The 26,201-nt window shown below is 43.2% G+C and overlaps 2 protein-coding genes across 5 annotated transcripts; one reads left to right on the top strand and one right to left on the bottom strand.

Moving 5' to 3' along the window:
- The first annotated feature begins 7,990 nt into the window (after window positions 1–7,990).
- GRWD1 (glutamate rich WD repeat containing 1) lies at window positions 7,991–14,230 on the top strand. Its single transcript, XM_075605370.1, has 7 exons — window positions 7,991–8,248; window positions 8,826–8,943; window positions 9,223–9,388; window positions 9,773–9,986; window positions 10,424–10,566; window positions 12,120–12,317; window positions 13,754–14,230. The coding sequence occupies exons 1-7, from the start codon at window positions 8,008–8,010 to the stop codon at window positions 14,069–14,071; spliced, it is 1,398 nt and encodes a 465-aa protein (XP_075461485.1). The 5' UTR covers window positions 7,991–8,007; the 3' UTR covers window positions 14,072–14,230.
- TSEN34 (tRNA splicing endonuclease subunit 34) lies at window positions 13,077–24,716 on the bottom strand. Of its 4 annotated transcripts, none has more exons than XM_075605373.1 (5): window positions 24,478–24,716; window positions 21,770–22,040; window positions 20,117–20,318; window positions 17,076–17,357; window positions 13,077–16,051 (listed from the first exon to the last, which is right to left on the bottom strand). In XM_075605373.1, the coding sequence occupies exons 2-5, from the start codon at window positions 22,025–22,027 to the stop codon at window positions 15,867–15,869; spliced, it is 927 nt and encodes a 308-aa protein (XP_075461488.1). In that variant the 5' UTR covers window positions 22,028–22,040; window positions 24,478–24,716; the 3' UTR covers window positions 13,077–15,866. The 4 variants fall into 4 exon arrangements, with proteins under 4 accessions (XP_075461488.1, XP_075461487.1, XP_075461489.1 ...); XM_075605372.1 differs by lacking the exon at window positions 24,478–24,716 and adding an exon at window positions 23,718–23,843; XM_075605374.1 differs by lacking the exon at window positions 24,478–24,716 and adding an exon at window positions 23,710–23,843 and having other exon boundaries at window positions 17,065–17,357.
- Between the last annotated feature and the right edge of the window lie 1,485 nt (window positions 24,717–26,201).

Here is a 26,201-nt window from a genome sequence, read left to right on the forward strand (position 1 = left end):
CGATCAACTTATTACTGTCAGGGAGTGGAATACACTTTTTTTTCAGGGAGCGACTAACTGCGTGTGCTGTAACTGTCTCAATGGGGATCCAACTGATTCTCCCACACGTGCATCAATTGAAATATGCTCCTTAAGACCCTCCCCCTCCTCCATGTCACCAACTGATGCTCCAAAGGGAGAGGGGAAGGAAGCGCATGGGCAGACCTTGAGCCCAAGAAAGACCACAGGGAGGAAGGGGTAGAGCCTATCCCCGGCGGTCATTTGCCCCTGTTGCTTAAGGGGCTCAAGGCTGCTTTCTTCGCATATTGATGCACAGCTAAACCAGTCATAATACTTGAGCACCCGCTCCAGGATCTTTGAGATTAACCAACTTTGCAATCAGGAAGCTCTGACCTGCAAACTGCGATCTGCCATATGCTTACAGCTCATTATGTGTCCATTCACCATTTGTATCCCAAAACCAGGGCCAGCTTGATGGCGGTGCCATCGGTGCCACTGCACCGAGCCCCACAGTTAGAGACCCTACACTGTACCTCACCACAATTAAACTGATTGCCAGAAGAGAGCGTGAGGCCTCTGTAAGTGTCTGTTACCTTCTCCTCCTGCAGCGGCACGTTGTCTTGGAGACGTGACTTAAATTGAGCTGTGATGGCACATGGCACCATATTGCCATGACAATGTGACATCACATGACACTGCTATATCATGATGTCGCATCATAGGAGGAGGAGATGACACCGCGGAGAAGGCAAGAGGCCCCACAAAACCACACTGCATCGAGCCCCGCAAAACTCCTAGCCAGTCCTGCCCAAAACCATTATAGCAGGAGGATCACTCGCATGACTCCAAACTTACATTTGTATATAAGCATGAAGCTTCATTCTGGTGGGTCCTGAAACACTCAATAAGCCAAATGCAATACTCTGTGTCAGAAAACGAGTTAAAATGGATGTTATGCTTATGGTAGTGCAAGAGAAACTGGGTCATGCGGACTCCACTTCTTAATTCAGACATTAAGATACACATGAGATACTGTACTACATCCTATGTTAATGATCTGCAGCATGCTTATACTCTGCCAGCTGTACCCAGTCTCTCAAAGCCACTTCAGCTTGCCAAATTCATTACAATCAGTGAGTGAAAAATGTCACTGCGCTAAGGCTTTGTGTTTCTCTAGTGCCCTCTTCATCCTCTCAGAGACCTTGTCAGGAGACTCTCTTCAATCAGCAAAGCTAACAAAGAAACAGAGAGACAGCATGGATCTACGGTCCATCAAATCTCTTCCTCCCAACACAGAAAATAACTCAGCATGAGTGGTTACTGTGAGAGAACATAGTGTGGTGCTCATATAACTGGGTCATACGTTTAAGACTTCTCTTCACCATGGCCACTCCATGTGATCTTGGTCAGGTCACTCCACCACATGAAATGAAGTCACACTGCCAGTTATCCGAAAACTCTGATGAGTTTAGTGTTTATGGGATTGATTTCCAAAATTAAAATACAGACGGTTACTAGTTGAGAGATATCGTAACAAAGCAGAAACGATAAAAAATGTGAATCATCCACCCAAATCAGGCTAATGCCTAACATCTGACTGAGTAAGCCAAATTCATAACAATACCTAACGTAAAAAATCTGTAATGGTTTCATTTAGTAATCTGTAATGGACTCACTTTTATCTGAATTCAGTAATCAGTCATGTGTAGCTGTTTTACATAAACAAACACATAATATTATTATTGCTTATTTGAAAAGCGCCAACATATTCCGCAGTGCGGTATAATGGAGTTACAGAGAGATGTAAATGACATGAATAGAGTTACACACCAAATAAGGACAAATAAGTGCAAACAGATATAATAGGTAATACAAAGGAATTAATGTGTAACCAATACTTAATTCAGCTGGGCCAATATTCAGCACATTGCAGTGAATTCCATCCTTGAGTATTTAAAGAGCAACCAGCAGCTGATTACATTTGTGATGTACCTTCCATGCCGGTATGGGTTGCCTGCCTTGTAAGGTGTGATAAAGTGCTACTCTGTCTTGCTAAGAGCAAGAGATTGGTACCTAATTTAGCTTAAATGTCAGGGGAAAGCCCGAGTAATAAAACTACTGGAAATCAGTTTAACAAGGCCCTTTTGATGTGGTGTCAGCAGCACAGCAGGCGCAAGGCATGTTTAAAAGTTTAACCTCTTCACTTGCTTACTCTTGGCTGGAAATCTTTTTGCCCAAAATATGCTGATATATAACCAGGCATTTATGGATTCTGTCCTGCCTTAGCTTCTGACCATGTGGGAACCAGCTTACTCAACTGGGAATTAGTAAAAACACTGTTTCTTTATCCACTTTCTTCATTGGTGATCGTCTGCTGGAACAAATTACTACCATTTTTTCCCCAGGTGTGGCTGGTATAAAGGCTCCTGTAGCATAATTTGTAAAGTGCTTTGTAATCCTATCTAAGTACCACAGGATCTACCAGCATCAAAGAACCAAAAATACCTGTACATGTAATTAAAGATCAGTTAATACGAGCTATGGAAGGCTATCATCAAACAACAGGAATGAATCCCACAGAAGACAAGCCTCGTTGGGTGCAGCATGCAAGAACTGTCCTAATTAAAAATTAAAGTGTTTAAGACTTTCTATGATTCAAGATGTCTCACTCAGTCCAAGGAACAGAGATGGGAATGTATATGAATAACACAGGGAGAGCCTCCCACTGCTTTGTCTTTTAAATACAGCTATTTTCAATACATTCCTGACTGGTGACTGACATCTAGTGATTATGATATTGGCTGACTATCTCTGAGAGCACAGCTGAGCAATATTCTGTTTTTCCCTATTTTGGTATTACACAAACTCCTCGACTTGCTCGCATGTAGATAATGTTCTTTTTCAATCTAGGAGTAAATTCTAAACTCTAAAATACATCATGACTTAAATATGAGAAACTTAAATGTTTCAGAAGGCTTACACTTTTGGAAAAAGTTAAAAAAATAAATTTAAAAAAAACAGTCTGACCACGTTTTGGGGGGGAAAAACCATAATATTTTTTTTTAATCCAAAATGAAAACGCAAAAAACTTTATAGAAGAAAAAACAAAACCACCAGTAAAAGATCAGCAAAATGAGGGTCAGTGGCTACAAACAAAGGGAAAGGGAGATGTTATGCACAATTGTAACTGGACTAACACAGCTACAGAACCTACTTCTTTTTATCAGCTAACTCTTTCATCTCAAAAGGAATAAAGGTCAACAAAATATTTTCTTGCATAGATCTTCTATGTGTTTTCCAATTGTTGGTAAAATATCAACATTTTGGGAATTTGTTGAAAAGCCTTCAGTGCCCCTGTGTTCACAAATTTCAACCCCCCCACTCACTGCTAGATATCTATACTCTGAAATGTAGAAAGCTATTTACACAGTACCAATATTATAATGCTAACACAGTAGTGTATGTAACAGGGTATGTCTTTTCTGCTTATCTTTCCCCACCCTGTTATGTAAATCCTGCAAGCTGCAGGCTGTAAGGGGTTAATCTGTGGGCTTGGAACCCCTACCCATTCTCCTCTATGATGGACAGAAGTAAGGTGGTGACTCATGGCCTGTGTAAGCCTATCAGGGATAGGTATAGACCATGAGCCCGTCCCTTCTATCCTAACTAGGAGAATGCCAAATTTAGTATCAGTCATGTTCCTGCTCTGGAGGAGAGACAAAGCAGAGAGCTGTGAGTCTCTCCCATGGCAGGATGAGTGTGCTCAGTCTTTGGACTGAGAGAACATCAGATTCAGCCACAGAGGCCCTGTAAGACCAGGGGCCATCACCATCCAGAGGTGTGGCACCTCTGAGACTCTGTATCACTGTAAGGAGATCTGCATTGAATGCCTGCCATACAATAAAGACCCTTTGTTATCACTTCTGCCCAAGTATCAGTCCCCTTGGGCAGTAGGGAGAAGTATACAATAGTGGGGGCTGACTTCTAGACACCCTGGAACCCGCTACGGCTGGAGGCGCTAACACCAGTGAGAAGAACTAGAGAAAGAACCTAAGCCTGCCCTGATCTCCATACCATCACAGATTCAACTCAGCTCTCCTGGTCCAAACAGGTATCGCACCACACACAGGCAGCAGGGGCTGTGTATCTCCCACTGGGGGGGCGGGGGGAGGGGAACAGTGCTACATGTACTGTATACAGTATACTGAAATATGTAAATGACATGTTCATATGAATATTTCACACAATATTTATTATATTTTATACTGTAATTCCTTTTACTTGAAAAGATTTATAAAATAAATGCTTGCACTTACGAGTTTAAAGAGTCTGTCCTTATTTGCCTTACACAGAGCAATATTAATAAATGTACAATTCAAAGTTGTTAATAAACACTGATGTTATGCGGGGTACAAAGTATCGCTACTATTTATTTTGACCCCAAACTGTAAGATATTTTCTAAATACAATTATTTATTACTATAAAGGGTCCCCTTTTTAGCTTGGCAATTTGGTGCCAAATTCTCACTGCTCATGAATTTTCTGATTTATTTTAAGGAGGAGCCTCCAAGGCACTGTTAGGGCACCATCTGGGCGAACATCAGAATGCATGCTAAGTAGGTGGCCATCACAAAGCTAGTTGTGTTATTTTCAAATTCATATTCCTGCAGTGCTAATATAAGACAATAATATTTCACTAACTCAAAATAATTTTTTATTTGCTTTATTCCTTTTTAAAATAGCCACAGGATGTTGGCAGCACTCTACATTATACTTTTTTGGCTCTTTTGTCCATTTCAAAGCACATCTATTCTATTACTTTTCACAGGGTAATGTCAAATGCCACGTGCAGTTATTGGAGGACAGTCCCAGATATTTCCTGCATCAATAGGGTTGTACTCATGGAAATTATTTGCATTGAAATGTTGGTACTTTTATCAAACAAAAATAGAAAAAAATACTTTTTCAGCTAAGTTATATTGAGTCTCTGTAATAAATAAGTTGGCAGATATGTTAAAGTAATGTCAGCTCACCAATGAAGGACATCTGCTGTGCAAGAAAATACTGCACGTTACACATCACTGTGTAAAATACAGAATGATGAACTGAGACACACAGAGGCAGATAACATTATTTAAGTAATAATCCCCGAAGAACAGGGCATCACTGGCCAATAGTGGAAGAGTTGAAGGCTCGAGGCGAAGCCGAGGGACTATAACCCAGCCAGGGCATCATTTGCCAGTAATGCCCTGTTCTGAGGGGATTATTGTATTGTATGTCTTTATTTATATAGCGCCATTAATGTACATAGTGCTTCACAGTAGTAATACACGTGGTAATCAAATAAATAACAGATAATATAAATAACAGATCATGGGAATAAGTGCTTTAGACATTAAAGTAACATTAAGGAAGAGGAGTCCCTGCCCCAAGGAGCTTACAGTCTAATTGGTAGGTAGGGAGAACGTACAGAGACAGTAGGAGGGAGTTCTGGTAAGTGCGTCTGCAGGGGGCCAAGCTTTATGTATCATGTGTTCAGAATATCCACAGTGCTATTCATATGCTTCTTTAAGCAAGATTATTACTATTATAGGCTGAATGTAGGCTTATTTGTTTTTTTGTTTTTTAATTTTTCATAAAGATAGATACTTTTGTAGTCATATTGATTTTTATCAGCATGTTAGTATACATTATTTTGCTTTTACTGCAAGTATATTCCATGTTACCTGTTCTGTCTTCCTGCAATGTCCACTGCAGCTTCTCCCAGTGGCACACAGCTTTTTCCCAAGCTGCTTCCCCAAACGAAAACTAACTCCCAAATAAAACTGAGATGAGCTTATCTCATCTGGCTAGGAGTCTCCCTTCCCCCATGTGTTTGTAATATGACCCATTCCTTGATTGGGGGGGGTGGGTAAAATGTAGCAAAAAAAAAACATTTACATGCAAAAAGTTACTTGGAAAGATCACAGACCATTTGGCCACATTCTAGCTGAAAACGAAATTGACCCCTGGTACCTGAAGTGCTGGAACCAGGCAACATAATACATAGATATATACATAATACAGATGAATAATTGACAGGTTGGGGTAATGGCAAGCTTGACCTTCATTAAAACCAGTCACATTTGCCCGTACCGTCACAGTATGAACTCTGTCCAATAACTCACAAATCAGTGGCAAGGGATAGTGATTCTTGATAGTTATGTCATTGGGTGCTCTGTAGTCAATTCAGGGTAGTAATGTATCTTCTTTCTTGGGAACCAAAAATAATGGTGCTCTGGCTGGGGATTTTGAACGGCGGATAAATCCCTTTTGAAAATTCTCAGTTATATACTGGTGCAGAACTTGTAGTTCGGGACCTGGCAGTGTGTAGACCCGTCCAAATGGAATTTCAGTCCCACGTGGGAGCTCCAATGGACAATTATATGGATGGTGAGGTGGCAATTAATCCACTTCACAGGGACAAAACACATAATAGAATGAGGAATACGTTTTGGGTAGTTCAGTAAGATAGGTTGCTATTTGTTGAACTGTTGAAGCAACGTCAAGATTCTGAGTACAAAATACTCATTCTTTGGATCATTCCAGTAGAGACAGCCCTCAGGGTCCATGTGTATTTTTATCTTTTGCCAGTCAATCAATGGGTTATGGCGTTCTAACCAGGATAGTGGAGCATCAATCAAACAAAAATGGAGATCCTCAATATGCTGCCCAATTTCCATGCAAAGTGAGTGGTTTAGTTTGACGAGTAATGTCTCCTGATGTTAAAGACGAACCATTGTTGGCCTGTACAATTTCAGCCATTTCTTTTTAATCGTAGGAATGCTACTGTGCATATCTGTGATCCATAAAATTGCTGGATGCCCCATAATCCAGGAGGGCCTGGCCTGTCAGAAGCGAACTACCTCCCCAAAGGGAGGAGTGTGCAGCTCTGACTCTAGTGCTGGGAATTGCAAGCTGTGTCTCACCCTGCAGGGTGTGACTATATGATCAGTCCCATTAGGAGACTGGGATAAGGCCTAAAATCATTATTGAACACAGGGACCATCCAGATGTCTGGGACCAAGAGAAGTATTCGCTGTATGACTAGACTGTATGCAGTGGATGCCAAATAAAGAGGTCCTGTTTCAATATACGCCTGGCCTTAGTTTGAAATCAATGAGGGGGAGCATGGGCTGGTTCTGTCGTAGGGATTGCCTCCAGCACTCCTGGAGCCAACGGCGGATGGAGGCGCTAGCACTGCAGAGACTGAACTGAAACATCTACATCAAAAGCCTGTCCTGTTGTTCCAATACCATCACAGACCTTCAGCCCTCTTGTGAACCAACAGGTAAAGCACATCACCATACACCGGTAGCAGGGCAAATCTCCCATAGGGAAAGAAAGGGGGATATACATACACACGTGTTACCTACCCAACATGTACACACACGTGTTACCTACAGAACATGTATACACATACACAAACACACACACACACACAGCCAGAAGTGTTACCTCCCTAACATGTGTATACACACACACAGAAGTGTTACCTACCGAACATGTATGTATACACACACAACTTTTACTTACCAAACATGTATACACACACGTTACCTACAGAACATGTACACACACACGTTACCTACCGTTTTGGGGTTTCCTAGAGTGACAAAATTGTGTGAGCATGAACTCCAACAAGTAACACTCACTATGAATGAGACTTCACTTAACAGACCTTAGTGCTCCTTTAGTAGAGCCTCACTTACTGAATTCTGACTGATTCCATATAATGTATTTTATTTGGGTAAGAATATCCAAACTTTACTTTACTGGCCATTGAATTGCCATGGAAGTTTAGCTATACTAACATTTGTAGATCTTTGTTATTGTTGCTATGTCTGAATAAAGCTTATTTAAAAAAAAAAAAAAAACTCCAACTGGCGCCGGAAGCTAGACTGCCTGACAACCAAGAAATGTGACTTGAAGCCAGCGGAAGTGACGATTTGCAATCCCACTTCCAGCATGGCGGGCAAAGGAGAACCCACATGGAGAGATGCTCGGGGAGAGGAGGAGGAAGATGAAGGAATGGAGGGGACTGGCAGCGAGGAAGAGGACGAGGATAACATTATGGAGGAGAACGAAGAGGAAGAGAACGACAAAGGTTCGCAAAGGGTGTATTTACCCGGCGTGGAGCCTCTGCAGGAGGGAGAGGAGCTTGTGATGGACCAGGATGCCTATGTGTTGTATCACCAGGCACAGACAGGTAACATATTACACCCGAAAACAGTAGCACTGGGGTGAGGAGAGTAGCGAGAACACCTGTACTTTGAGGAATGTAATGTGTAGTCTCTAGAATCTCGCTAAATAAATATCAGGGTAGAATAAAATAGAAGTAAAACGAGAGAAACATGTTATGGTGGATTTATAATCTTTACTATGCCTTGCTGACAAAAATACATTGCAGGTGCTGGGTCAGAACTAAGACATTAAGTCAAGTACTAGTTTGGAAGTATATTTTTAGATATTGCTACCAGAGGTTTCCCAAATGTAATAGATGTTGAAGTCCCACCACTGCAATACAAACTCTGAAACATTTACATTTCTTTGGAGGCTGTAGCTTTTCATGTAAAGTAGTGGCTATAAGGGACTTGTTCAGCCTTATTTAACCGGCAGCAGAATAAATAAGATTTGTTCAGCCTAACGCTAACATGTTAGCCTAACAGTAACCCTAAATAGTCTGAGTCCTAATAATCTGGGAGAAAATCACTGCAAGATAAGATTCACTTAATATTAGCACTAAAAAATGTTTTTAGATTTACAATCTCTACTTTTTCTTTTAGGTGCCCCATGTTTAAGTTTTGATGTGATCATGGATAGTCTAGGGGAAAATCGGTCAGATTACCCACTGACAATGTTTCTGTGTGCTGGTACTCAGGCTGACACTGCTCAAGGCAACAGGTAGGACTAAAATCAATTGCATGCTTGATCTGTTTTAGGGCTTGAAATTAGTATTCATAGCTTGTTCCCTTACATTAATAACACCATCACTTGCATGGAAATGGCTTGTACATTTTCAACTACAGTACGCATCGCCCATTAAACATGTTGGCCCATATTTATTAAGCATTGACTGGAATGGTCTCCAAGGTGTCTTCCAGTTCAGGAAGGTGCCTTATTGCAGAAGACTGATTCATAAATATTGTCCTTTATGGACTGGTATTCCCGTGTGTTGTACAGGATGCTAGTTATGAAGATGCACAACCTTCACCGAACAAGCAAAGAGAAAAATCAAGACTCCGATTCTGAAAGCAGTGACAGTGGTGAGGAAGAGGACGAGGAGGATAAGAAGCCACAGCTGGAGCTGGCTATGGTGCCACACTACGGTGGAATTAACCGCATCCGAGTAAGAGCAGCTGGGTTTGTGTATATCACACTTTTTTTTTTTTTTCTCTGACTACTGATACAAGCAGTATGATGTGTGATTAAATATTTGTGTTATTGGGAACTCATATAATAATATCACGTTTTATTTGTTATCTTATTTAATGCAAAAAAAGTTATGTCTAGTGCCGTCTGTACTTCTTTGTCTGGTGCATGGTTTCTGGAAAAAGCCTGATTGGTCTAGATATTCTCTTTTGAATTTATATCCAGGATTCATACCTATAAAAGCAGTGCTTACATGAGGATGCTGCTCTATATCTATAAGATATACAATTGCTTAATTATATATCCAGTAACTGATACTGTTTTGCTTGTTACAGCCCTAATATTTTGTTATCATTATTAGGTATCTACACTGGGGGACACTCCTGTGGCCGCTCTTTGGTCAGAGAAAGGTCAGGTGGAGATTTATGACCTACAAAAGCAGCTGGCTGCAGTGACAGACTCTCAGACCCTGGCTGCTTTCCTAAAGGAGGAGCAGTCCAAAGTCAAACCGGTCTTCACTTTCTCTGGCCACATGACTGAGGGGTTCGCAATGGATTGGTCTCCAAAGTTGGCAGGTACGAAGGGGTTAATAGGAGCTAGCAGATAAACTTGCAGCCTTTGTATCACTTGGCCTACATTCTTTCTGTGATATGTTGAGTTTACTCCTTCAGTATGTGGTAGTAAGCCCTGCCCGAGCATGCAGTTATCTTATTTTTAAATGATAGTAGTTTATTATTCTTGCTACCCATCAAGCATTTTAATTAAAACGGCAATCCCTCACAACCCAACTGTTGCTATAGTGTGCAAAATAAATACATAAATAAAAGTTATGGGCCTGGCTCTGCAGTTATGAAAACGTTTACAGATGAGTGATGGGAAGATAACTGACCTGTTGAACACACCTGTGTTATGGCTTTTCAGCTTATGTAGATATTTTTTTTTGTTCGTTTTTTATGTCCTTTGTTAAATTGGGGTTCACTGTATTTCTATTTTCCCTCTCCGCACACTACAGGGCGCTTGGTTACTGGCGACTGCAACAAGAACATCCACCTATGGAACCCCGGAGAAGGTGGGACGTGGCATGTTGACCAGAGACCTTTCACAGCTCACACCAAATCTGTGGAGGACCTGCAGTGGTCACCTACTGAAGCCACGGTAAAGGAGCCATACTCTGTACTGTGTGGGGTCATTTTATGTCATAAGGGATAAATATATATTATGTTAGTATGCTGAGAGAACTGCCTGCCTAACTTACATTTTTGCCTTCCCAACTGCCCAAAAGGAATAACTGAGTTTTATGTTGCTTTAAAGCAACAAAACCTGATGTAGCAGTGTTCCGTTTATTTATTTTTAATTACAGGATTGAAGCAGGGGGTCTCTGAAAATTAACGCAGTTCAGCTCCAGAGATGCTTACCTCTGTAGGGGGTGCCAATATCTGCAGCCAGGGAACTTGTGTGCGTAACGAAATGGCCACTTAAATGTCAATATAAATGCCAATAGGAAGCGCTGACGTCATCCCTTGCGGCTTCCTATTGGCCCGTGTGACCCAGACATTTAAACATAAAGGAGATGCAGGCACCCCCTACAGAGGTTAGTATCTCTGGAAGCAGGGGGTCCCAGGAGCTGAAATGAATGCAGTTTACCTCCTGCAAACCCTCTGCTTCAATCCTGTAATATTACAAAAAGAAAGTTGTGCAGTGGTACATGTTTTGCTGCATTAATATACTCCTTAGGGTGGCACATTTGTCACTGATGAGTTGCGTTTTATAAGTGTTGTGGATTGCAATATTGCATCACAAATATTTGGTTACCGGCAATAAACTGACTGGCTGTAAGGGGTGTGAATGTGTCTGGTTTTGACTATACAAAACCATGAACTAGTTTCAGCAAGGAACAAAAGTCATGGGTTCGGGATACCTTTTAATAGACAACACTTCAGAGATAAAATGATAGGTGCAGTGTGCCATTGTTCCCCCAGATAACACAATATATCACGATATAAAGCTGAATATCCCAGTTTCGATCAGATGCAATGGCCGAATTTCACAGCATAATACACCAGAGGGAAAAAGGAATCCTGCTTCATCTGTTTAGTGTACAGTGGCATTGAAATGTCAGACGTCTGTCATTATTCCTGATTACTTGCCTACCCATACCTCGTATGCTTTACTGTATTGTGAAGCAGGCTTCAAACTCTTGGGAGATTGCAAGGAGCAAATCATCCCATAAGCCAGGGGAGCGCAATCTTTTTCTCCTGTGCCCCACTGCAGCAGTCGTCCTCTTCACGCGCCCCCCTCCCTTCCTCCTTACCTTGGTTCTGTGCGTCACAATGTCACGTTGCCATAGCAACGTCACATGACGCCGCGTTGCCATGGCGACGCGTCTCCAGATGCCGGCTGAACCACAGTAAGTAAGGTTTTCAGGGGCCGTTGCTGTTTCCCTGGCACTTAATTTAAGTGCCTTCAGGAAGCACGTGGGGCCTCTGTAAACCAAGCGCCCCCAGTTTGTGCACCGCTGCCATAAGCTATAGAGAGTTTTTTATTTTTTTTAATGATCCTTACAGTGTAACTTGGAAACGGTTCATACTGTGTCGAGCTCTGGGGTCAATAAGTACAAAGCTGTATTGGTTAATGTCCGTTTCCCATTCGGTGTTGGGAGTACAGTTGTACAGCAGCTTCACTTTTTTGCTTCTTGTGCTCCTGTGCAGGTTTTTGCCTCCTGCTCAGTCGATGGCTCAGTGCGGGTCTGGGACACCCGAGCAGCCCCCAATAAGGCATGCATGCTGACAGCCAGCCAGGCCCACGAGAGCGACGTCAATGTGATCAGTTGGAACCGCCAAGAGCCGTTTATTGTCAGTGGCGGGGATGATGGTGTCCTCAAGATCTGGGACCTGCGCCAGTTCCAGGTGAGTGTGCTAAGCACAGGGCCATGCAGAAGTTTCATTTGTCATGAGGAAAAGAAATACAGTGCGCAGCTAATAAACCAATACATTTTTAACCCACTATAAGTGATATGGTGGTTTGATAAAATAGCACCCCCAACCTTAGAGTGTATAATTAAAACATACAATAACTGTGTTAACAGTGGTGGCTGCAGCTGTTAATGGGTCAGGGTGGCTCAACACTCCAACACTAGGCAAACAGGAAACAAAAAACAGCGCAAAACCGCGCAAAACCGCTTGGTGAAGTATATCAAAGTATATTAGACAATTATAAAGGTGAGTATTAGGTGTACATCAGGTAAAGAGAACAAGTGCATTGAGTGCATATAGCACAACAGGTTACCACACTGCAGCAGGTATCGTAAATCACTGGTAGTCGCAGTTGCGAAGATTTGTGATGTCTGCCTCACGTCCTCGGTGCAAGAGGTTACTGGAACTCCGTCTGTCCGGTGATCCCGGCCTCGTCAAGGGAGGATTCCTCTCGGGGACATCAGAACAGAATCGCGTCACAGCGACATGGGTGATGGTCTCTTCCGTACACGTGATACGTGAATCAGTCCAAAACGGAACAAAGTCCCAATCTCACCAGAACAGTGAGAATAAAGCTCAGAGTCACAAACTTAATGACTAAAGGTTGTTTTTTGTCATTTTTAATACGTTTCTAAAATAAAAAAATTAAACGCGTTAACCTGTAATAAATGGTGTAGCAGTCCCCTTACTGTGTTTTTATTTAACCGGGACCCTCTGGTTCCTGAATTACATAAGGTGTACTGTCCCCTCCACGGGAAAGAAAATGGAGGTTTTAATCTTCTGCGTCATGCAATGCTTATTGTCTCTTGGATGAAACCAATAGGAAGCTGCAAAATGATCTGTCGCAGGATCTATTAGTCCGCATGACGCAGGGAATTTAAACCTCCGTAAGGTAGCAGCGGCGACTTGTCCGGTGTGTATCTCGGGAACCAGGGGAAATTAATGCGTTTCAGCTCCAGAGAGCTCCTTCCTATACATGTAATAAAAAATAGGGACCAGAGGGAACTGCTGCTTTAAAACAAAATACATTCAAATTACCGTTTTTAAATGTTTTTCCCATAAATTGAAGCGGTTAATGTCTATTTAATACAAAACAAATTCCCACTTTTATTTATTTTTTATTTCTCTACTCGGTAACTACCCATTTAATAGTGGTGCATTGTCAGCTTGGGGGGAGAGGTAGAGGGACTTTGGCTGTGTGCTATACAAAGTCTGCCATGCTGAAGTTTTTTGGAATAGCATAAATATATTTGTGTTGTCACAGATGTTTTGGGAACATAGCTTTGTGAATTCCAAGTGGCCTATGATATGTGGTTTCAAAAGATTATATACCTAAATATTTGTTTTTGTTTTCTACTCCTCTAAACCAGAACGGAGTCAGCGTAGCAAAGTTCAAGCAACACACGGCCCCCATCACATCAGTAGAGTGGCACCCAACAGACAGTGGTGTGTTTGCAGCAGCAGGGGCAGACGACCAGATCACACAGTGGGATCTAGCAGTGGAAAAAGACCAGGAACGAGAAGGAGACACTGACGACCCAACCCTGGCAGCCATTCCACCGCAGCTGCTTTTTGTCCACCAGGGAGAAAAGGATATTAAGGAGCTGCATTGGCACCCGCAGTGTCCAGGCCTGCTTATCAGCACTGCGCTGTCTGGTTTCAATGTCTTCCGGACCATCAGTGTTTGAGGCAGTGCTAAACCAGACTGTCACTGTACTAGAAATAATTTATGGACATGCTTTCGTTGGCTGGTGTCAGGTTGGATTGCTGAAGGACACATTATGCACAGTACTAGTAAATATTTCCGTGCTCCTTGGGTTTTAAAATATTACCAAATACTGGCTGTTGCTCTTATGGACCTAACTTCTTTACTGCTGTAGGAACCTCGAGTAAATTACTCCGCTTCAGCAGGAAAGGTATAATGAACACTAAAGGAGTTTGTCTTCAATAGAACAAATGCATTTTCCACCTAATGTGAGGGGAAATTGCTGTCCTTTTCAGATCTTGAGCACTGCCCTCTTAAGCAATGAAAAAGGTTATTCAATTGTGTTTGCGATTTCCTTGCATACGTTTTGCTTTCCTTTTGCGTCTTCTCTGGCTACTGAGTCGGGTTAAGATGGATCTACGCCTATTTATTAGTGTCCTTTATAATCAATAATGTATTTGTGATGTGAATAATAACTGGTTGCAAGCCAACAGCATAAAACTTCAACCTAATATTACCAATCTTAGCGGCTCTGGGTTACGATACCTGGCTGGGTTGTGCAGTAAAGTAATACTGCAGAAACCAAACTCTACCAGTCCCACTAGGTACTCGCAGTAATAGCACAAGCCTATATGCTGGCAGAGTCCGTAGCTTAACGTCTGTGCAACCTTAAAAGCCTGCGCTCTTCACAAGAGTTCTGTGTTTATTTATGGCCAAAGATGTTATACCCAGGCCAGAAAGGTTTGCTCAGAAATTTAGTATTCTTTAAATTATGCTGTCTTAGTTTCACACTGGTATTGCCAAAGACTAGATCTGTTCATACTATTGTGAAGTGTTTAAAAAAATAGTTTTATGTATTGTACATTATTGTTTCAGTCTCACTGCCACCAAAAAATTTTTAACACAAGATGCTGCAAACAGATGCATTAGTTAACCCTGCCATTGGTCTTCAGTATTTTACAGGTCTTCTTGTATGGGAAGAAATACTGTGACATTCCCAAGGTGTTGAATTTAAAATTTGCCCCAAATTGTAGTACAGTACTGCAATGTGTTACTTACATAATTAGAAAAGGCTGACAAGACCTGCAAAAGAACCTGCCCCCTTTTATCCAGCTGACATCCCAATGTGCCTTACAATGTCAGATACACACACAGCCAGCTTCTGAGATCCGAGCAGCTCAGTTCTTTCTAGGAGTAAGAGGATTGTGTGCTAAGCCTTTGGCTATCCCTCTCACCAGAATAACTGGGTGGTGATCATGAACCTCTTGTTTGAAGACTGTAGGTACAAACTGGAGGGTTTCAAGATTTTAAATGATAGACTGGAAAAAGGGCAAACTTATTTTAAATAAAAATCTGTTTTGACCTATTGCCTCTTATGGTTTGGAAAATAAATGTTCCATGTCACACTGAAGCAGCTCACAAATTACTGTGAAGCTGTAATACGCTTGAGGATTACATTTGCACAAAAATATACATTCCAGAACTCAAACAGGAGGGTTTTTTTTTTTTTAAGAAACCATGCCCTTATCCACCTTTATTAAAGTGATTGTCCATTGGAATGTTATTCCATCTTGCACTGAGGAAATGTTAGTACACAAGGTCTTATGTTCTCTCTAATATACTCGGTGCTGAGGCTGCAACCTGTCCTTTGCTACAGAACTCCTGTGCTGTAGCATTCATAATTAGGACCAAAATGGTTACAGCTGCTCCTCTCCAGATTGCTTGAAGTTCTTGCCCAAGGAGCAGTTGCAGTGAGTTCTTGATACATTATTATTATTTCACTGTAAACCTGACCACTGCAGGGATGTATAAGTCACTGTTCCCTCATTTGTTGAACAAAGCAGCACCGTTTTCTTGACATTGGTGCCCAGACGTCCAGCAATTATGATGTCGCTCAGTGGGATCTCCTCGTTGTATGGAAAGCAGATGGCGATATAATGGGCATGAAAGCGCATGGGGTCACCTGAAACGAGAAGTAACTTTAATGGCCTAAGAAAAGCAAATATTTTAGGTACATAACCCACAACGTGTGTTGTCTTTATGGACTACATGTAGTGCCTCTGCGGCCTAAACCTGTTGTACATATTGGCCAAACACTTGATTTTACACATTTTTAACCCTTTGAGTGCCAGCAATGCAATGCAGAACAAAATAACATGTTATGTGCTTTTACCGTTTAGTTAAAATACTAGCTATTTTGATGGGGGAAAAGATGTAAAACAAGTTTGTGGTATTTCCTAAAGATCGCTACCATTGTCTGGATTCTCCAAGCTCTTTATACCTACATTCTTAGATTTAAGCATTCTAGTCTTGGTTATGAGTACAATAGCATAGATTTCATATTTCAAAGCACTTGCATCCTGCTGTTCTTCTTTGAGTCTAAGGCCCTTATTCAATATGCAGTGAATCAGATTCCCTCCTATTATGGCGTTCTGTTATATGGGTAGGAAACAATAAAACGATTGTTTACATGAAAAAAAATATATCAATAAAAGCAAGTCTACATATTGGACAAATAGACAAAAATGTAAACATTCCCCCAAAAGAATATGCAAGGCATTCAAACTACATGTATAGATAAATGTATACAATGCTGCAGCCTTCTCTGCTGAGGAACTGAACTTGCTCCATCCGTTTGAACTCTTTCCCAGCACAGGGAATATGGTTTCACCACATATGCGCTTCAGAAGATAATCCCTTTAAAAACTGTGTTTAGTTTTCTTACTTTATTAACAAATCAGTTTTAAACTACAGGTATGTTTATGCACATTTAATTATATGAATAAAAAGATCAGTATTGTTAGTGTGATCTAATATGATGGGAATATAACTCATTAGCTAAGTACATCTTAAAACGTTGTTGCCCTGTATTGACATGCATGCTATACAATACATACTACATGAATGAATACACCACACTGCTTTGCAGCTACTTCATCACAGCCTGCAGTTATGCTGCACAATGACAATACTTACACCTCCCATACCTGGATAAACAAGAAAGTCTCCTCCAAATTTACTGCCTGTGGTGAGGAAGTAACCCTTCTGCCAAAGGTCTCTGAAGACCTGGTAACGCATCTCATGTTCCTTCTGCCCAGCATGCGGCCAGATTGAGGAGACTTGGTGCAAATCCACCTCTTCCACCTTCCCATGGGGCAGGCGAGCTGTAGGCAGCTGCACCATCATTGCTTCTCGGGGAAAAGTGAAGGTCTCCTCGAAATTTTGAAGCTCTTTAATCTGCCCCTGAGGGGAGGACTCCATTAGCTCTTCTGAAAATGCAAGCAGTTAATTAGGGCAAAAGGCCCGTAAAGTTACAGGAAATCCAGAGATCGCAAACCTTTGGCTGTTTCCTGCGGTTAGGCTGCCATGTCAACTATGAGTGATTTCAAAGGGTGCTGAGGCTATAACAAATTAGAACGATTCTGGTGATTAAATATTCTTTTATCATTTAAAAGAATATAATTTTACAATTCTATTTACTGTCCGTATAACACTAATTGTAAATATATGTTATAGCAGTTGGTTATTTAATTTCAGTTTCTTAGGAACCTTAGAACAGAAGAGGGACCAAACAGTAATTGTGGTCCTCAAAGAATTCACTTAGCTGCACACCACTGTGTGTATATAAAATTTAACTTTTAATAAGTGATTACTTAAAACATATATTACCGTAGACTGGTGTAACGTGAATTAAAAATAGATTAAACCAAAAATATCGAGCATCTATGCCAACACATAAATATAGCTTGCTATCCCAATAAACCTACTAATGAGGTGGGATATAGGTGGCTTTTGATGCTGTAAGTCAGGGTATGATCCCCTCTGGGTCAGCAAACAGGCCAGATGGTGAATATAACTTGGCCAGCGAGACTATATGAAATGGCTGAATATGTACACAGCCCTCCTAGTCCTATAATATAGTGTCATACACCTCTATAAATCGTGGAATAAGTTTGATAGGTGCATAGACTATAAGTGAGGAGCTAACAATCACAGCAACCAAAAGATAGTGATTCTCAGGTATATGTACTGCAAGGGTGCATAATGCACTGAGTAGGAGGTGAAAACAGAGACTCACTGGCATGTAACACTGGACTCAAAATAAGCCAAATGTCAAGAACTGTGCACACTGACCCAGGAACTTATAATCACTACATTAAAACAGCTCCAAGTAGGAGACTGACAACATTGCGCGTCCAACGCGCGTTTCCCTCCAGCAAAGGAGCTTCTTCAGGGGCAAGTTGCTTTCTTAGGAACCTTATTGAACTTTAGTATAGATAACTGATCAGTACAGATTAATTTCAAAGTTGGTAAATTATTAACAAGGTCCACAGTGATGGCTATTAGCCAAAGCATAGGGCAAATTGAATAATGTACAGATCTGTTCTTCAGTTCTGATTCTTAAAGGGCTAGAAGGTTGCAGGGCTTGCCTGATTTTTTAAGACCGAAATGGTTATGTTGGCCCCGGATGTGTTGGTAATACATGCGAGGGGCAACGACTTGTGCAGGAAATGGAAAGGTACGTGGCAAGTATATTGGTGGCGTTTCCAAAAATATTTTTAATTTGGTCTGAAATTATTCCACTGTTGTGGTGGAGTAGGGCTAGGGACTCAAGGGCAATTGAGAGGTGCAGGATAAACAAGGCCATGGGTAAATTTGTAAAAGGTTTGGGAGGCCATTCTTTAAAGCAGGGATGTGCAAACGGGGGGGGGGGGGGATGGGGTGGCGCTTACGGAGGCCCCGCGCTCTTCCCGAAGGCATTTAAATTAAATGTCTGTAAGGTCCCTTACCTTGGCTCAGACGGCTTCTAGCGACGTGTCACATGACGGCAGAACGCCAGAGCCAAGGACACGGAGGGAGGTCTATTAGGTGGGGAGAGCCGGTAGGTGAGAAAGATTGCGCACCCCTGCTTTAAAGCACACTGAGTTACAGGAGGCCATACCCAGTTTGTTTTGGATGGATGGAATACACCATTCAGATATTGGGTACGATATATTTAATATTGGTTTGCAAGAAGGTGTAGAGGTAGCTTGTGCCATGGGGGGACCAAGGACAATTTAGGGGTAAATGTCCTTGGCCGTGGCGGCTTTCATGAGCTACGGCAATGCCATTGCGCTCTGTACTATGGTCGGACTTCATGGCAGGGGTTACGGAAGAGTTTTTGTAAACAAACTCTGGTTTAATAAACAAAAAGCTGAGCTCGCGCACTGCGTATAAGGTATATACATTTATATAAAAAGTCCCACTGGGTGGACCACAACAGTAACAGTGTACAAAGAAAAAATTATACAAAAATAACTTACAAACTAGCTAAGGCGTACGGAGGTGAGACCGGGAGATCCGGAGGCGAGATCAGGCGGGTAGATGAAAAAAGAGTCCGGACCCACGGTGCTCCTTCGATGGCGTCCTCCTCTCTCCAACCCGTCGGTACACCTCTCCAGCCTGTGGACGCTCACGTAGCAGCCCCTCGTGACCTCAACGTGTTTCGTATTGCGTACTTCATCAGGAGGTCCCATTTCTCATCTACCCGCCTGATCTCACCCCCGGATCTCCCGGTCTCACCTCTGTACGTAGTTTGTAAGTTATTTTCTTATCATTTTTTCTTTGTACACTGTTACTGTTGTGATCCACCCAGTGGGACTTTTTATCTATATAGATGTATATACCTTATACTCTGTGTGCGCTCTCCGCCTTTTCTTTTTGTGTTTTGTGTTGTGTGAGCTCTGGGAGCTCACACTCTGTAGGAGATTAAGTAGTTCTCCTGCGGATGGCAGCACGAGTATAAAAACATTTCCTTTGAGGACAGCTCAAGCGCGGATTTCCTACCAAAAACTTAAAAAAATTAAATTAAGCTATGGCCTTGTTTGTCCTCAAATACTGTGTTTGTCGTTCTTTGGTGGGTGGGAAAGTGGGCACTTAACTCGCCATGCATACAGACCAGTTTATGTACCTAAAGAATGTGTGTGAACCTCTACTCGGCCACGATTGTGAAGATCTAGAAGCACAGAATAGAAGATTGCTTCCTCACCTTCCGGCTCACCACGTTGCCGTTTCCTCCGGGTTCTCCCCTCTGCAATGCGATCAGACAAGTTCTCCAGTGTGCGCCGTTTCTCTTGCAGAGCCAGGCTCCATTGCCCCTTATAGCTTTCGTGCAGATGTTGCTTGTAGGCCTCAACTTCTGGTCGTGAGGTTCCCCCATCGTCTGGAGAAAAGGAAGAACCTGCGCTGTCCTAAACAGAGACGAAACATTTACATCATCAGCATTTGTTTTTTTTAAGTAAATACAGGCCTCTACGTAAGGGAGCATCGCAATACTTTACAGTCAGTTTGAGAACAACTGCAATTTAATACAATTATTTTGTTACACATGAAACAGACAGGCAAAGCCAGAATTATTATTATTATAACGTACCAACATATTCCGTAGCGCTGTACAATAGGGTATGGAGGTGCAAAACAATAAAATAAACGTAAGCTTACATTGTTGGCAGGGTGAAGTGATAGCCAGGGCCGCCGAGAGGTGGGGACAGCCGGGGCTGGTGTCCCGGGACCTATGGCCAGGACCTGCTGCCAGTTGCAGCCGGAACCCCGGCTCTCAGCTGCCTGCAGGACCTTTCCTCTCTCTGTCCCACCGAGATTCCACTGCCGGGGCTCTGACGTCAGAGCGCCGGAAGTAAGCTTTGCCCAGCTGCCGGTGCGCCGCATGCTGACAGAGCTCCAGTACGCGCCGGTAGTGGAAGTTCGGCAGTGTGGGACAGAAAGGAAAGGTCCTGCAGGCAGCTGAGAGTAGGGGCCCGGCTGCATGGCCTGGCCAGAGGTCGGAGGAAATTTGCAGCGCCGACAGCAGGCCCCCCCCCAGCCAGCAGACCCCTGCAGACACCAGGCCCGGCTTGATCCAAGGTAAGTCTGTATTTTTATATGTATTGGGGAGGGGGGGGGTTAATATGTATTGTTTTATTTTTTTATGGATTGGTGCTGGGCTCGAGGGATCGGTGTGGGGCTGGAAGAAAAAAAAAGGATCATTGGGACGGATTGAAGAGAGATGTTGTTCATTTAAGGGACCTTGCAAGATAAAGATTGAATGTGCTACACAGGTGTGGGGATTAACCCTTGTCCATACACAGGTCACATGCTCACAGGGGTTGCGTACGTGACAGGAGACCTTTCAAATTAATCTAAATATGCAGTAAAAAACTAAAACCACTACTATTTGTAACTCCATGGAAGCATCCAACGTGATTGGTCTTCATCAAGGACAGATATCTTCAAAACATCAGACAGACGAGGCAAACTCTTGAATTTTCAGCAAGGCAATATTGTCCATCAAAAATAACATCTTCTAAATTAGAAATTGACAGACTAGTTATTTTTAACAGCTATGAGCAGAAATTCAATCTAAATAATGAGTGTAAGAAATGTTAGACTAGACTATTTGATCTTGCACAAAAGGAATTCTCCAGAAAGTAATTTCCATGACTGGCTAAGAGTTGTTTTAAGAGCTTATTTTCGCTCAGTCTATCAAACCAATAAAATATAGCCATTATTTTATAGGCACACAATTTATTTGGTATATTACATATAATCTTGGACAAAAAGATGTTCTCCTCTATCCCGTCTACTGATGACATTTTAGAATTCATTATCTCTACCCGATTAACAAGCAAACCATTGCCATGCTTACCATGGGCAAGTCATCCTCTTCCGAGTGTGCCATCTCATCTAGGCAGCTGCGAACAAGCGTTGCTGCCCCAATCTCCACCAGTAGACGGGTCTCCTCAGGCAGAAGCTGCAGTGGGAGGCCAAGCCGTGCATTCTGTCTGGGTTTTCGTGCCAGTGCTCCCACGAGGTTTCCCACCAGCCCGTGCTGTTCTCGGATCTTTCGGGCATCTTCTGCATTCCACACAAAGGCTTTTCCTTCCAGGAGGTGAAGCAGAATCATGGCCAACTTGTATCTAATTTAAAAACAAACACCAGAGTGCTACTTATCCAAATGGCTTGGATAGAGCCGAGAAGTGAGCTTTGGGTTAAGGCAGGGGTGCGCAACCTAGGAGGTGCAGGGTTTTTCTGGGGGGGTGCGGACGGTTGCAGGGTCCCCGCGGTCTACCCCAAGGCATTGAAATTAAATACCGGGGGATCGCGTGAGGCCTCTGCAACTGAACATACCGATGTTCAGATGGCTGGTGAGAAGCGTCGGTATGGCTACGCAACGTCAAATGACGCCGCGGGGTCAAATCACATGACCCGCAGCGTCATTTCACACCGAGGTAAGGAGGGCACGAGCAGTGAAGGGAGCAGGTGCCGCAGTTTCAAAAGTTTGCGCACCCCTGGGTTAAGGCACTTGCCTCTGAAGTGGAATAAGTCTGTTTGTGATTCAATGTCAGCTCTTTGTTAACTTTATATTAGCTGGGATTCATTGTATTATGTACAGTACTGTTTTAACAGTCAACGCCATATAACAATTATTTAAAATGGTTATCTGGAAGTTTGGGTTAATAAAAGGTATCTTTTGGAGAGGAATAGTAATTTGCAAATTCTTATCATGCTTTAATGATTGTTATTGTGTACCACAACCCTTACAGTTCATGAGTTATCAAATGTATTCAATCAAAATAAAATTTCTTTCACATAACGCAAAATACCCATAGCCCTGTGTTTCTAAATTCTTTAGGCACTTTTTTGTACACCTATAACCTTTCCGTCAGTTTTCTTTGAGGAATTAATATATATATTTTTTAAAATCATGTTTAATTGTTTATGTACACACAATACTTATTTAACATAATATAACTATTAATGTGTCATTGTATTTTGAAGCACATTCTTTCTACTGTTATTTCAGTGCCTATGTGCGAGGCCTATGTTTTAATGTCAATGGTCAAGTATTATGCCACAAGAGGGTCCACAAAGCCACTAATTTTTAATATTATTTGACCTAATTTAATTTCTTTTAGAGTAATGCATTATTATTATTTTTTAAATATCAACCTGATTTTCTGTTCTGTAGCATGAAAATACCTTAAAAAAAGTAGACAACTTTGCCCTAAGGATTATGCTCCCCTGCATATTGAATTGTAAACTCTCTGTGGGGAGGGGGTCTCACTTTGCCTTGTGTTCTCAGCTTTTATTCCTGCTGCTTGTCCTTTATTCCTCCCATAGTATCATTTTGTAAAGCACTGCTATGTAAATAAAATGACACATACACATGCACCACCAGTTTATAATTGCACTTGGATCCCGGTGTGTTTCCTGCCCTGTGAATGAATCGGTATTTTCTCTTTGTATTGTATGTCTTTATTTATATATTGCCAAAAGTGTACTCAGCGCTTCACAAAGAATACAGTACAGGGAATTATTATAATACAACATCAGCCAATAGCAGCTGCTGCTCACACTGACACACACATTTTGTGAATGTTTCTTTAGTATAATATGTATGTGTGCGTGTTTAATCAGACCCTCTAGCTTACAAAAAGATACCACTATAGTGAGTGTACTCATGCCGGGTGGAGCTACGTACAAGCAACTCCTATGTAGGTCTGCTAACCTATGCAGCGCCTCACACACAGAACCCTTTCTCCCTCACAGCTGGTCTTACAGCAGGACCCCAAGCATGCAGTGTACCTGCTTACTAGGCACCGTTGGAGGGTGTTTTCCTCTGTGTATATTCTCCCCTGCTCGGCTCTTGCCTTGTCCTCAGCCTGCAGTAGTTACACATGCGCTTAGCTAGCGGCTGTCTGGCAGGGAGGAGGAGGAGCTCACTGCTGCAGCACAGTGCAGGACAAACATCACTAACCCTCCGTTTTACAAGAGTGAGATATGTTTACAGCCAGGCACTGTGATTGCTGAACAAGGTGACAAGGACAGATGTGAACTCCAGCTGTGCTTGTATTGTGGGGACTGCAGGTTCAAGCCTCCCATGTGCAACAGATAGCAGAAAATAATATGGAAAGCAATAGGATTTTGTAAAATACAAAGCTGCGGTTGTATTTGCAGGCCGGGATTTAATTAAAGCAGCAACTTCATCATACCTGTAGCTCACTTTCCCCCACCCCCTGGGAGTTATGACAGCTACTGTGTATGTGGTGGGGTATGTGGATAGCCCTGTGACAGGACCCCATGCAATAATACACACAATAGTAAGGAGTAACAGTTTTACTGCATGCACAAGAATAACAATGATAGCCAGTCCACACCAACTAGGCCACGCACGGCCGTACCCTCACACTGCCCTCCAACATAATGCCCACCCTGGATGGAATGTCCCCCAAATTACGGAGGGGCCCTTGTGCACCCAACCACCCCGGTGTCCACAAGTAGCACCCCACCCAAATGTGTGAGACAGCGCTGCCATAAGAACTGAAGGTGTTACAGTTGGTGCACTTGGAGTACCTGCTCAGGTGCTCCTACACCCAGGATATGGATCCACTGATCCCAGTGATGTCGACGCAGCCTCTGCCTCTAAGTGGGGTGGTATCCCGCGTGGATGGTCCACCATGAAGAAAGTCTCTGATGGATATAGTGGTCTGGTCCCAGACCACCGGATCGACAGTTCGCGCCACGTCCTGGCAGTGTCCCTCTCTCTGGTACTGCAGGAGCCACGTTCCTAACTGATGGGCCAGTCCCTGCAGCAACCACAAACTGAGAGTCAGGGTCTCTGGCCTAGTGCAGGGGTCACAAACGCCCTGCACCTACACAACTTACCTTAACCTTGTCCCAGCTTCGACTGGTGTGCTCCTCAGCACGCGAAAAGTATCAATCTGTCTGCAGGAGGAAAGCTGCAGCTCTATTGGCTGTATAACGTCACATGGCTAGCTGCCCCTATGGCTGATGGGGCTTGTAGTCCCCCGTGGAGCTTCCTAGTAATGGCCGCCACTTTCTTGGGTGCCGATACGCATGCGCGATTGGGAACAAGATGGCGTCGCCCTGCGGAGTCAACCCGCCGTGGAGCCTCCGGTGCACTGGAGCGCTCTCTAAATGCCCGTACTACCTCAGCGACCACCCAGCACTGGCACCCGCACGCCCCCGCACACACCCGGAGGTAAGTGGACATGAGCCCAGAGGGGGACCCGGGCTAAATCCTCCCCTGGTGAAAAACCCAACGCTTGGGAACATCATAACATATAATACTATAGCCACACAATGCGTTACAGGCATACCCCGCATTAACGTACGCAATGGGACCGGAGCATGTATGTAAAGCGAAAATGTACTTAAAGTGAAGCACTACCTTTTTCCCACTTAATCGATGCATGTACTGTACTGCAATCATCATATACGTGCATAACTGATGTAAATAACGCATTTGTAACAGGCTCTATAGTCTCCCCGCTTGCGCACAGCTTCGGTATAGGTAGGGAGCCGGTATTGCTGTTCAGGACGTGCTGACAGGCGCATGCGTGAGCTGCCGTTTGCCTATTGGGCGATATGTACTTACTCGCGAGTGTACTTAAAGTGAGTGTCCTTAAACCGGGGTATGCCTGTATATAATAAAAAATGCAGTGTCATGGGTATCTTATCACATGAATCGGCTTTACATCAAGTTATACATTTCAGTAAACATAACTATGTAATGGATCGGGGGACTCGCAGTGCCCAGCGTGTCCCCATCACCCCAGCTTCCACAGTGCCTGGTTCCTCCGCTCCCCTACGTCCCCAAACTCTACCTTCCTCCCTCAGCCGTTCCTCCACGGCTCGATCCTCATGCCCAGGCTCACACGCTGCGCACACGCGCGGTCCCCTCACCAAGCGCGCGTTCACGATTGCGGATTCCCTATCGTGGCTCACGCGCTCCTCGGCGTGCCTCTGTCCGTTCCCTACCTGGTTCCTCCGTTCCTCCTTCCCCTCTGTCTTCTTTCCCGTGCACCTCCTCTGCTGGTCTTCCCCCACGCTCTGGTGAACGCGCATAGCAGGGTTACAGAAGGCGCTCGCACCCGCTCTACATACCTGCCGCCCCCACGCTCTAGCTCCGCCCCCGTCGGTTGCAGGCTATTACTTTAGATTACCTCCCTGTCTCCTCCCCTGCTCTCACAGACCTATCTCTGCAATTACTCACTGAAACCTCTGGTCCTCCCCTGACCCCCATTGGTCCTTCTTCCTATATAACCCCACTCCTT

Source organism: Ascaphus truei, chromosome 6 (genome assembly GCF_040206685.1).
Source record: "Ascaphus truei isolate aAscTru1 chromosome 6, aAscTru1.hap1, whole genome shotgun sequence".
In the NCBI taxonomy this organism is placed as follows: Eukaryota; Metazoa; Chordata; class Amphibia; order Anura; family Ascaphidae; genus Ascaphus; species Ascaphus truei.

Coding starts and splice junctions, on each gene's coding strand:
- GRWD1 (XM_075605370.1), top strand. CDS start 8,008: ATGGCGGGCAAAGGAGAACCCACATGGAGAGATGCTCGGGGAGAGGAG. Junction 8,249..8,825: donor GTATCACCAGGCACAGACAG/GTAACATATTAC, acceptor TTTTTCTTTTAG/GTGCCCCATGTTTAAGTTTT. Junction 12,318..13,753: donor GGGACCTGCGCCAGTTCCAG/GTGAGTGTGCTA, acceptor CCTCTAAACCAG/AACGGAGTCAGCGTAGCAAA.
- TSEN34 (XM_075605373.1), bottom strand. CDS start 22,027: ATGATTCTGCTTCACCTCCTGGAAGGAAAAGCCTTTGTGTGGAATGCA. Junction 17,358..20,116: donor GCAACGTGGTGAGCCGGAAG/GTGAGGAAGCAA, acceptor TTGCATTTTCAG/AAGAGCTAATGGAGTCCTCC. Junction 16,052..17,075: donor AGACTTTCTTGTTTATCCAG/GTATGGGAGGTG, acceptor TTCTCGTTTCAG/GTGACCCCATGCGCTTTCAT.